Source organism: Monopterus albus, unplaced genomic scaffold (genome assembly GCF_001952655.1).
Source record: "Monopterus albus unplaced genomic scaffold, M_albus_1.0 scaffold96.1, whole genome shotgun sequence".
Lineage (NCBI taxonomy): Eukaryota > Metazoa > Chordata > Actinopteri > Synbranchiformes > Synbranchidae > Monopterus > Monopterus albus.
In genome coordinates, this window is record NW_018127976.1 from 1,188,962 (window position 1) to 1,202,235 (window position 13,274).

The following is a 13,274-nucleotide window of genomic DNA, read 5'->3' on the forward strand; positions in this document are numbered from 1 at the left end:
TAAGTGTAATCTTAAAGGTAGAAAGAGTCTCCGCCTCCCGAACTGAGACTGGGAGTTGGTTCCATAGGAAAGGAGCTTCATAGCTAAAGACTCTGCCTCCCATTCTACTTCTGTGGACTCTAGGAACCACAAGTAAACCTGCACTCTGGTAGAGAAGTGCTCTGTTGGGATGATAAGGCTCTACAAGGTCTTTAAGATGTGATGGAGCCTTGTCATCAAGGGCGTTGTATGTTAGGAGAAGATATAGGGAGAGATATGATGTCTCTTGCTAGTTCCTGGCAGTACTCTGGCTGCAGTATTTTGGATTAACTGGAGGCTTTTGGGTCATCCTGATAGTAAAGAGTTACAGTAGTCCAGCCTGGAAGTAACAAATGCATGGACCGGTCTTTCAGCATCACTTTGAGACAGGATGCTCCTGAATTTTGCAATATTGTGCAGGTGAAAGAAGATGATTCTAGAGACTTGGTTTATATGTTATTAAAGGACATATCCTGAACAAAATGTCTGTGCAGATTCTCAGTCATCCAGGTCATAGTAAACTGAAAAAACCTTAGAAAAAAATCAACTGGACTTATATTTCTAGATCGAAGACGTTTCACCTCTCATCCAAGAGGCTTCATCAGTTCTGACTGACTGGTGTTGAGCCTGAGATATTTATCTCCCTCGGTGTGGTTTCAGTCCTTTGAAGGCTAACAATGTCCCTTAACGACTTGATCAAAAATGGCTCCAAGGTTCCTCACAGTAGTACTGGAGGCGAGAGCTGTGTCATCTAAAGTAACTATATAATTAGACAGCAGATTTCTAAGGTTTTAAGGCCCAAAAACAATAAGTTCAGTTTTGTCGAAGTTAAGGAGTAACAAATTACAGGTCATCCAGGCTTTTATGTCTTTAAGACATGCCTGATCTTATTCATCTGGCTTCATAGATAAATATAACAGAATCAATTGCGTAGCAATGGAAATTTATGCCGCATTTCCTGATGATATTGACTAAAGTATAAAGTGAAGAGAATTGGACCTAACACAGAGCCCTGTGGAACGCCATGACTAACTGCAGTCTGTGTGGAAGATTCATCATTAATATGCACAAATTGAAATCTTTCTGATAGGTAAGATTTGAACCAACTTAGTTCAGTTCCTTTAATCCCAATAACATGTTCAAGTCTCTGCAGTAAGATGCTGTGATCAATGGTGTCAAAAACAGCACTGAGATGTAAGAGGACAAGTATGGAGACAAGTCCTTTGTCTGAGGCTAGGAGAAGATCATTGGTGACTTTCACCAATACAGCTTCTGTACTATGATGGACTCTAAATCCTGACTGAAAATCCTCAAACAAATCATTCTTGTGCAAGTGGTCACATACTGTAACTGCTTTGCAACAGCTTTTTCAGGAAACTTTAGAAATAAACAGGGAGATTAGATATTGGTCTATAATTAGCTAGGACACCTGGGTCAAGAGTAGACTTTTTTGAGTAGAGGTTTAATTACTGCAAGTTTAAAAGCCTGTGGAACATAGCCTGTTAATAGAGAGAGGTTAATCAGATCTAATATGGATGTGTTGATTAGGGGAAAGACGTCTTTGAGAGCCTGGTCGGGATGGGGTCCAGGAGACATGTTGATGATTTAGATGAAGCAATTGTTGAGGACAACTCAGAGACATCAATGGGAGAGAAGCAGACCAAGTATAACTGAGGTCTTACAGATCTTTCTAAAGCCACTGTACTTGACGACACATCTGTGAGAGTTGTGGGAATGGTTTGATTAATTTTTTCTCTAACAGTTGTGATTTTATTTGTAAAGAAGCTCATGACGTCATTACTGCTGAGATCTAAGGGAATGTTAAGCTCAACGGCACTGTGGCTCTTTATCAGCCTGGCTACAGTGTTGAAAAGAAACCTGGGGTTGTTCTTATTTTCCTCTATCAGTGATGAATAATATGCGGTTCTGGCACTACGAAGGGCTTTTTTATATGTTATTAAACCATCTTTCCAGGCTATGAAAAACTCTGACTTACTGGAGCGCCACCTCCTTTCCGGCTTTTGTGATGCTTGCTTTAGGGAGCGGAGCTGCAAGCTGTACCATGGGGCTAGCCTCCTCTGTTTCACTGCCATCTTTTTCAGCAGGGCAATGGTATCAAGTGTATTACGCAGGGAGGCTGTAGCACTATCAACAAGATTATCGACTTGTGTGGGAGTAAAGTTAATGTGGCTTCCCTCCACTGTGTTGGCAAATGGCACTGAAGTAAGTAATGATGGAGATATTTCCTTAAACTTGGTAACAGCACTGTCAGATAGGCATCTACTGTAGTGGATCACAATACGCCTACAGAAAGAACCGGTCCATGTGAGATGCAGTGTCCTCTATCATCCACACTGCTCTCGTCCAGCAAGTACCCAAGCAATCATATTGTAAAGTTTGCAGACGACACAGTGGTTGTGGGATTAATATCCCACAATGACTAGTCTGTGTACAGAAGGTGGAGAATCTTGTGGACTGGTGCAGGGCAAACAACTTCTGCATCAATGTGGACAAGACGAAGTAGATGGTGGTGGACTTTAGGAGGAGTGGCCATACCCCACTTCCTCTTTTTATCAGAGTTGTGGCTGTGGAAATGGTTTCCAGTGTGAAGTGCTTAGGGCTTCACATTTCTAGGGACTTTACATGGACCATTAATACAGCTACCATCATTAAGAAGGCCCACCAGCATCTATATTTCCTAAGGAGGCTTGAGTGGGCTGGCCTGGATGCTCCGGTTTTTACGCCTTCTACCGGTGTGTGGTGGAGAGCATCCTGGCATCCTGCATCATGGTCTGTTATGGGAGCTGCTCTGCTGCTGATAGGAAGGCACTGCAGAGGGTCATTAAATCGGCCCAAAAAACCATCATACACTGCAGTCTACCTTCCATTGAGGACATCTACATCAGCAGACTAGACCACAGCCTCCTCTATCATGGATGACCCACACACCCAGCACATGGACTGTTTGAACTCCTTCCCTCAGGCAGGAGGCTGTGGAGCATCAAGGCCAGGCCCACCAGGCTCAAATCCAGTTTTCTACAGAAGCTATGAGAATTATGAACTCTAGGCCTCTGTGATGGACAGATGCATTTTAGATATGATGCCCATTGCTTTAAATGCTGTTGTTACATTAGGTTTTATCTTTAGAGCGTATTATTTATTGGCATATTATTATTTTATATGCTTTTAATACGTGTTTATTAATATAATGTATGCTGGTCCTGAGTGACTAATTTCGTTCTTCATATGTCAAACGTGTAGAATGACAATAAAGGAACCTTGCACCTTGAAAACCTTTGGGGTTATACTAATTCAGCACAAACAAGTCAGGTGATAGACCAAGTTTAAATCAGCTCTTTGTAAACCTGACATGGAAAAAGTAAAAAAAACAAACAACCTGTGCCTGTGTTAAATGGTTTTATCCTTATTTACATTCTGGACTCCTGCATACTATGAAGGAGCCCCCTAAATTATTGAACTCTCTTCTTCTTGCCATATATTTCTCCTGTTCTGTTGAGCTTTTCTGTGTGTAAAAAAAAACAAGCCTAAATATCAGATTTGTTATCAAAATCATGAAAATTTCAAGCCCTGGATATGTTTTCCATATTATTCCTAGAAGGTTTAGAACATATCCAGTACAGTGAACTTAGCATTCTTTACACTATTTCTAACAATGTATTATCTTTCAAATATTCCTAATGTAATCAATATTAAGTTTTACCATGACCCCATTTAACCTTACTTTTCATCACATCATATGTTAACACAGTGTGAACTTATGCTGTTTTTCACATATGATGTCAGTATAAACCAAGAACTGTCTTCTTTCACCTGCACAATATCACAAAAACCAGGAGCATCCTGTCTCAAAGTGATACAGAAAAACTGGTCCATGCATCTGTTACAATAGTCCAGCCTGGAAGTAACTCTTTACTATCAGGATGTCCCAATAATTCCCTAAAAAGCCTCTAGTTAATCCAAAATGCTGCAGCCAGAGTACTGCCAGGAACTAGCAAAAGACATCATATCTCTCTCATATTAGTTTCTCTCCACTGGCTCCCTGTAAAATCCAGAATAGAATTTAAAATCCTTCTTCTATCATACAAAGCCCTTAATGACAAAGGTTCCATCACATCTTAAAGACCTCATAGTGCCTTATCATCCCGGCAGAGCAGTTTGCCCTCAGACTGCAGGTCTACTTGTGGTTCCTAGAGTCCACAGACGTAGAATGGGAGGCAGAGTCTTTAGCTATAAAGCTCCTTTCCTGTGGAACCAACTCCCAGTCTCAGTTCAGGAAGCAGACACCCTCTTAGTTATGCTGCTATAGGCCTACGATGCTGGGGGCCCCATAATGCTCTGAGTTTCTCTCCTCTCTTCCCCTCCCCTCCACTCCTCTCTCGTTATCCATCTATATGCCACCATTACATGCCACTAACTGTGTGTCTCCTTTCTCCTGTAATGTGCCCTCTCTCTCCCTGTATCTTTCTGCAGGTCCTGCAGGCTCTGGAGCTCTATGTTTCTGATGAGCAGTTACCATCCACATCAGCCTGACCAGTGTTTGATTGTTTTTTGTGTCTTGTTGCTTTTCTTTTTCCACTCATCCTTCCTCTAGTCACTCATCCCAACCAGTCGAGGCAGAAGGCCGCCCACCAAGAGTCAGGGTTTTTGGAGGTTTCTTCCATTTAAGGGAGTTTTTTTCCCTCCTCACTGTCAAGTGCTGCTCAAGGGGGATTTGTTGTGTTGGGTTTCTCCTCTATATTAATAATAATAATGATAATAATAATAATAGTGAGCCGTCCCTGGTAGGCTAGTGGTTAAGGCGCAGCGCTCTCACCGCTGCGGCCTGGGTTCGAATCAGGGTTGCGTCATTTCAAAAAGACCTGAATCCACACTAAAGTGTTTAGATGACAGAACTGAAATGTATGCTTCCTCTGGTGAGATATTCCTGTTCCTTGAACACATCAACAAATGTGTGCTAATCTTGATCGTTCACACAGACAGCAGCGGGCAAAGTAAATTATGATATTAGCAGATAAGAAAGGTAAAAGTGATGAATGGACACACATGTTGCCTCTGTGACAACAGAAAAGTGACTCAGTGATGGACAATGTTCTGCAACACTGTTATTACAGGGGGTGGTAGACAAGCTTACTGCCAGAGTTGGAAATAATCAAGCATCCAGGCAGATAATTAGCTGAGGAATTCCTGTGGGAGGAAGAGCTGAGGTGGGAATCTCTCAGTCCCACCAGCTTCCTCACTGCCTGTGAATGTCATCGGGTGGTACAGAACACTATACTATATTCCTCTGAAGTGACCCTGATCTGTTTGAAGAAGTCATCACATTCTGTCTCCACTCTTAAACCTCCTGCATGTGAGAGGCCCTGCAGACTGTTTGAGCAGCCTGTTATTCAGCCTACAAACAGTAAGTGGATTAACTCTGACCCCGCTGTGTTCCATATGCCCATAAGGCCTGGTTGTCAAACTAGGGTGAACGATTCAGCATCTTTCAAACATAAACTGAATATCATTCTTCGCACACCAAACACACACAGGTGGACACTTGTGCACGTATACACAAAACCACATGTGCATCTTCCTAACACTTCTGGGGAAGTTTCTACTTTGCAATCCTTATAGGATTGCAGCTGATATACACACAGTGTCAGACAACACTTACCACAGGACAGAGCGACTGGGTGAGTGTCTGTAGTGTACCTGGACGAGTTTGTCCTGTGGTCTGAGGCCTGCTTTCTGTGCTGGAGAATCTTCATCCACAGCTCTGATGAACTGGCCAGGTTTGGACTTCTCACTGTGCAGATTGAAGCCATAGCCATTAGGGCCCTTCGTCAGGTGGCAGAGACGAGGTCGCAGCCCACATCTCTCCTCCTGCATAGAAAATGCACTAAAAATCAGCATGGCAGCATGTTTCAAAGGGTAAACAGTTTAATTTTCCTAGCTTTACAGCTGGTCAATGCTGATTTCACTGGGTGCTGAGATTCTAGGCTTTCCAAAAATCCCTAAAGTGAGCCTGGCCCCTAAAATATCTATAAAAGCCCAAGAAAAAGATAAACAAAAACCATAACAAAAGCAAAAACAAAAACAAAAGATAAGTATAGAAGATATAGAAGTCATAATTGATAATTAAGAATTCTGTTAATAGTCAGTAGGTCAAAATTTTAACTTGTGCCTAATATATACACTAATATTGTAACTTGGAGTGGACGATGCTGAATGAAGTTTCATTGTGTTTTTTTATGTGATGATAAAGTATATCTTATATTTACAATTTAAAGGTATGAGATATTGAGTAAACACTGAAATAGGAAGTCAAAAGTATGAAAATTGACAAGACAGTCACATTTAGGCCTTCTTAAGTGAGAATTATGAGACACAAGGTAATATATGTGCCTTAGTAAGTCACATATGTCAAAATTATTAATTTTTAGGTAAAACATGTTAACAATAAGCAGACAATATTTACTTGGTCACTCTTAGGGCTGTCACTCTTTGTCACAAACATTTGTTCAAACATGATAAAAAAGATAAAAATTCTAACTGTATTAACCTGTTTGAATCAACAATGTATACAATGTCAGTACACACAACAAACTGCTTCAATATGCCTTATGGTCCAACTGAGGAATATTCACTATCAGCTTGACCAATTACATGTCCCGTTGACCTCTCAGTAAAGTAAGATACTAACATGTTGACAAGCAGTGGTGCCTGCAGCTGTAATCCTATACACACTGTGCATACTTTTTTGAAAATGATTTTGCTCAATATGTCCATCTGGCAGTCACTGCATGATCAACATATAGTATAGGCTATAGCCTATATAGAAATATAGTCTCAAACTTATGGCCCGAGGGGCTATATCTAATATGATACCACACACCCCTAGAGTAGATCATAGCCTACTCCCTATCATGCAAGTAAAGTCTATGCACACATTGACTTTACTTGCTACCAGTGCCTGTAATGTTTTTGGGACTTGTGCAGGGCATCTTCTATTTATCATGTCTCATGAGCTGCATTCATGTGTTATTTTGTGGGCTAATTATTGTGTGTGGATTTAAGTGTCAGATCAGAGAGTCTCAAGGACTGGCTGGAGTGCACCTCCTAATAGCGCGAGGGTCGATGCTGAAATGAATGAGCTAAGCAAGTGCTACCTAAAGTTAAGAGTGTGCGCTGCTGTCAGTCAGTTCAGTAGCCTACTGTATATCTTGTTTTAATGTGAAAGGGTCCCATTTTAAAGAGAACTTAGATCTAGTTACAAAGAGTTTAGTAAACATTTTTTCTCATGGTGGCAGCAGTAGCAGGTGGTTCTTGTGCATGCTATAGAATATAATCCTGAAGAGTCTATCCTTATCAATTAATGATCCCACAACAAAACCACTTTATATTACACCACTATTCATTCCATATACACCTGTATAAGTGTGGGAAGCATGTTTTGCTAAGCTTTTATAACTACTTTATTCAAGCTGTGAAGAATAGCACTTTTGATAGACCAGTATCTCTATCAAATAATACTCCCACTGCAAAGTTGGATGGTTGTATGGGTGTGGCAGCAATATAATAATAATAATAAACATCATTTATATAGCACTTTACAACTTGGGGAGCCCAAAGTGCTGCATAAAATAAGGATAACTATACACTAAAACAATACTAAAACTGACAGAGCACTACTAAACCATAACCCAATAATCATAAAATATAAAACATGTGCACAATGCCGTTCAATGGCAAATAAAAAAAATTAAAGCTCGAAAGCTTGTTAAAAAAGATACGTTTTTAATCTGGATTTAAAAACCGTTAGCTTGTTCGTAGATCGAATCTCTAGCGGTAGTGAGTTCCACAGTCGAGGGCCATAAATAGCAAATGCGCGGTCCCCCCAATTTTTGGATCGGGACCATGGGACCACTAGGGATAAGTTTTCTGAGGAGCGCAAGGCTCTGCACAAAACATAAATAAATAAAAGATCTGCCAAGTAAGGTGAGGCAAGGCCGTGTAAGGCTTTAAACAAATAAAAGAGTCTTAACCATGATCCTAAAATGTACAGGCAGCCAGTGTAAAGTGTGGAGAACCGGAGTAATGTGGGCAAGCCTGGGAGTGTTGGACAAAAGCCGAGCTGCTGCATTTTGGACCAGCTGGAGTTTTCTAAGCAGCGACCGAGGTATACCAACATACAGGGCATTGCAGTAATCTAAACGCAAAGTGATAAAAGCATGAATCGCCTTTTCTAAGTTTCCCCGAGATAAAAAAGGCTTAACCTTAGTTGAGTCTGAGATCTGATCTGCTTATCAAACTTAAAACCCGTATCAAATATCACTCCCAGGTTTTTTACCATGTCTGTGAATGCAGGGGCAGGAGCAGCTGCACATAAGCTGGATACACCTGTGGCTTGGTCGGGGCTAATAAGAATAAATTCCGTCTTATTCTCGTTTAAGTGGAGAAAATTCTGAGCAAGCCAATTCTTAATATTTCGAATACAGTCATACAATGGAGTAAATGCTTTTGGGTCAGACAACACCAGTGGCATATAGATTTGAATGTTGTCCGCGTAGAAATGAAAATGAACATTATGCCTGGATATAATTGACGTCATTCAGCCATGGGTCAACAGAGTTCCTAGCCCTCCTTTTCACCAAGGGAGTGATGGACTCCATAATCGTAAAACAAGTAGAGTCAAATAAGCTATGGAACATCGTGAACCCCAGATTTTGGTGCACAGATGTTTTTGATTTGTAAACAAACAGGCTATATAGAACATATTCTTGCAAGTTTTTAAATGTTGCGTAAGAATAGGCCTATGGCTGTATACGTATATATGCATACATATACAGTGGGTACGAAAAGTATTCAGACCCCCTTAAATTTTTCACTCTTTGTTATATTGCAGCCATATGCTAAAATCATTTAAGTTCATTTTTTTTCTCATTAATGTACACACAGCACCCCATATTGACAGAAAAACACAGAATTTTTTGACATTATTGCAGATTTATTAAAAAAGAAAAACCTGAAATATCACATGGTCATAAGTATTCAGACCCTTTGCTGTGACACTCATATATTTAACTTAGGTGCTGTCCATTTCTTCTGATCATCCCTGAGATGGTTCTACACCTTCATTTGAGTCCAGCTGTGTTTGATTATACTGATTGGACATGATTAGGAAAGCCACTCACTTTTTGTTATATAGGAGGTTAGCAGGTCATTCTGTTTTTCCCCGATTGAGGGGGGATCTAATGCCTTCAGAAAATCTTTTATTTGTTCACTATTAGCGGAGGGAGGTTGGCTATGTAACCGTTCATAACTTCTAAATAAATTTTCTATCTCTGCTGGTTCATATGTAATCTGACCTGTTTTGTCATCTTTTAATTGGTGAATTGTTCTTTGAACTTGTTGTTTTCTAAGTTTTTTTGGCTAATAACCTAGTTGCTTTCAGTCCAACCTCATAAGATTGCCTAAGGAATTTAGATTTCTTCTCAATTTCTGAAGTCAGTAGTCAATCAATTCTGTTTCTTACTTCTTATATTGTTGGCAATAAATCTGGGTTTAATGTTATTTTATGCTGGTTTTCTAGTGCTCTCAATTTACTCTTTTCTTTTTCATACATTTCATTCGTGGCCCTTTTTAGAGCTGCAGTTTTAGAAATCAGCTTTCCTCTCATAACGGCTTTGAGAGCATCCCATAGAAAAACTGAGTTAACCTCCTCATTATCATTTTCTTCTAAATACCTTCCAATATATGATTATTAGATGGTGCATAAGTATTAACTAATGTTACTTTTTCATTTTCCAAGTTTCCTTTTACAATGACATACTGTATTTCCCTTCCTTATCACTAACTTCTTTACAACATTCAAATTTTAGGGAATTATGTCTGAGTGTTGTCAGTCCCCTTTTACATCCATGCCTAAATATGCTATAGAATAGTTTTGTAAAGCCAAATCCTTTAAGTTTCTCATTTTCTGATCTGGATAGGTAGGTTTCTTGTAGGTAAACAATCTGTGCCTTTTCTTTACTTCTTTCTTTCTTTATTATTTTCTTCTGTTTCACAGGATTATTCAGTCTATTCACTTTCAGCGACACTATCTTGATGTTATTTTCCATTATTTCTTTTGCTAAAAGGCACCATATTGGTCAAACACAAATGTCCCAAAAATAAACGTAAACAAATTACTGAGCTTCAAAAGAACACAGAACATTGGAACTTCCAAAAGGGGGGATATTTCCAAAAATCCCCTTTGGTCCCTGTTGGTGGGTAGAGGGTAAAATACCACACTGTCTACGTTGGAACTCGATGAGCTTTGTTGGACTCAACCAGTCCTGCATGTTCTTTTATGAAGAATGCTCAAAGACAAATCTGTCCATTTAAGATATTTATTACAATATTCAAGAAAAGCAATACAGAGCTCTGGGTTCTGTCTCTATCTGAAGCCCTATCCACACACAGAAGTATGGTTCACAGCTGCTTTCAGGAAGCCGGAACCCCTAGTCTCCTCACCCCAGAGAATATATAATACAGCCATGAATATGCAAATGATGGTAGATCTGACGTCATCCGTGTTGTCCTTCATCCTCGTTCCTTGGTTGGTTTGTTGACCTCGTTCTGACCCCTCATTTGGTGATCTTGTCGCCAGGCAGATTTTGATCTGTGACTTATTACTTTTTAGTCTGCCTTTTCTATCTCACTTTATGTTATATAGGAGGTTAGAAGGTCATTCTGTTTTTCCCTGATTGAGGGAAGATCTAATGCCTGCAGAAAATCTTTTATTTGTTCACTATTAGCGGAGGAAAGTTGGCTATATAACCGTTCATAATAACTTTTAAATAAATTTTCTATCTCTGCTGGTTCACATGTAATCTAATGTTTTGTCATCTTTTAATTTATTTAAGTTTTTTTGGCTAATAACCTAGTTGCTTTAGGTCCTCATAATAAGATTGCCTAAGGAATTTAGATTTCTTCTCAATTTCTGAAGTCAGTAGTCAATCAATTCTGTTTCTTACTTCTTATATTGTTGGCAATAAATCTGGGTTTAATGTTATTTTATGCTGGTTTTCTAGTGCTCTCAATTTACTCTTTTCATACATTTCATTCTTGGCCTTTTTTAGAAATCAGCTTTCCTCTCATAACGGCTTTTAAGAGCATCCCATAAAACAACTGAGTTAACCTCCTCATTATCATTTTCTTCTAAATACCTTCCAATATCTGATAGGATTTCATCTTTAATTGTTTTACTATTCAGTAATCCTACAATTAGTCTCCATAATGTATTGCATTCCCTTGAATTAAGGTTTAGTTTTAAAGACGAGAACATGGTTTGATAGAGTTGTTTCCTCAATCTTACATTCCGTTACTTTGTATAGGTCTATCTTGATCATAAAAAAATTGTCTATCTGGGAATAACTATTATTTGGTGCGGAATAATCTGTGTAGTCCTTTTTTTGAGGGTTTAATTCTCGCCATACAGCATATCTACAATTCCAAATTCTTCAATGGTAGTTTTAAATTTTCTGGTAATAGGATTATTGTGTTTCCTATTATTTGTTGTATCAAGATTAATGTTCATCAGAATATTAAAATCTCCACCTCATATTAATGTTCCTTCGGCTTCCGCTAGTATTTTATTGGTTAAGTGTCTAAGGAAATGTTTACTATTATTAGGTGTGCATAAGTATTAACTAATGTTACTGTTTCATTTTCCAAGTTTCCTTTTACAATGACATATCTCCCTTCCTTATCAATAACTTCTTTACAACACTCAAATTTTATGGAATTATGTATAAGTATTGTCACTTCTCTTTTACATCCTTGCCTAAATATGCTATAGAAAAATTTTGTAAAGCCAAATCCTTTAAGTTTCTCATTTCCCGATCTAGATAGGTGGGGTTTTTGTAGGTAAACAATCTGTGCATTTTCTGTATGCATTTTAGTTATTTTCTTCCATTTCACAGGATTATTCAGTCCATTCACATTCTGCAACACTATCTTGATTTTATTTCCCAATTATTTCTTTTACTAAAAAGCACCATATTGGTCAAACACAAATGTCCCAAATGTAAACAAATTACTGAACTTCAAAAGAACACAGAACATTGGAACTTCCAAAAGAGGGGATATTTCCAAAAATCCCCTTTGGTCCCTGTTGGTGGGTAGAGGGTAAAAGATCACACTAAGGTAGTGGTTGTTACGGTGTCACGTCGATCGGCTTCCTGGCTTTGTTTGTTTACCTGTTCTCTCCCCCGCTCCTCTGTCACTGCATTAGTCGCCATGTCTGTCACCTTTTGCTTGTTATCTCCCGGTCCTGTCCTTTGCGGTTCTCCCTGCCATCACTCATCATTCCTCCCACCTGCTGTTCATTGTCTCCCGGTCCCGTCAGATATATATATATATAACCACCCTGTCTGCCGCCGCGCTTTTGCTGGTTCATACGCCTACGATACCCTACCGTTACCCTACGTTTATGCTACCCGGTTTGTACTATGTGTACATGTCCCAAGATTCCCGCGGTTCAACTCTGGTATTTACTGCTAGTATTCCCCATGGTGTTCATCTGTCTGTAACTCTGACTGTTAGCGCTACTCAGTCTGTCGGTGCTGCTCCTTCTGTCAGTGCTACTTAGTCTGTCAGCGCTACTTGTCTGTCAGTGCTACTCAGTCTGTCAGTACTCCTCCTGGGTCCTTGTCTTCCTGCCACCCAGCCTTACCTGTGTATTGTTCAAAAAAACACTTCTTTAGCTCCTACTCCTCCTGGCCTGTGTCTGCAACTGGGGTCCACACCACACTCACACGTAACAGAATGAACCAGCCAAACATGGACCCCGCGTACAACCCCTGGGAGTGGAAGGACCTTAAACCACTGGTCACTACCATGTTCCTGCAAATACTAAGGACAAAGAACCCGGTGGAGCGTTTTGCTCTCCTGGACAGACTGCAGGACTTTGTGTTCAGTCGCCCCTGGCCAGGGGATTCCCTGTTGCTGCAGGCCTTGGTGGAGTTTGTGGGGGACACCCAGAAGGACCTAGATGCCTATACAGACAAGTGCTGGGCTGATGGCTCCTTTGTGGCTATGGTCAAGGAGCAGGACCTAGCCGAACGGCGGCTGCGCCACCCCGGGTCATCAGGCTTCCAGGACGATCCCCGGCCAGACCCTCAGCCACTCCCTTCCTCCCAATCAGCCCTGTCACAGTGGCCCCAGCCTACCCCCCAGCAGCCGCAATTGCCTTCTCTGCCCCGGCCCGC

The 13,274-nt window shown here is 40.2% G+C and overlaps 1 protein-coding gene across 1 annotated transcript in view; it reads right to left on the minus strand.

The window, feature by feature from the left end:
• The window catches only part of nherf1a (NHERF family PDZ scaffold protein 1a), an 87,096-nt gene that overhangs the window by 36,370 nt on the left and 37,452 nt on the right, over positions 1-13,274 (minus strand). The window contains exon 2 of the mRNA XM_020608926.1: positions 5,734-5,904. Coding sequence (XP_020464582.1) covers positions 5,734-5,904 — 171 coding nt within the window. The remainder of the gene's footprint in view (positions 1-5,733; positions 5,905-13,274) is intronic.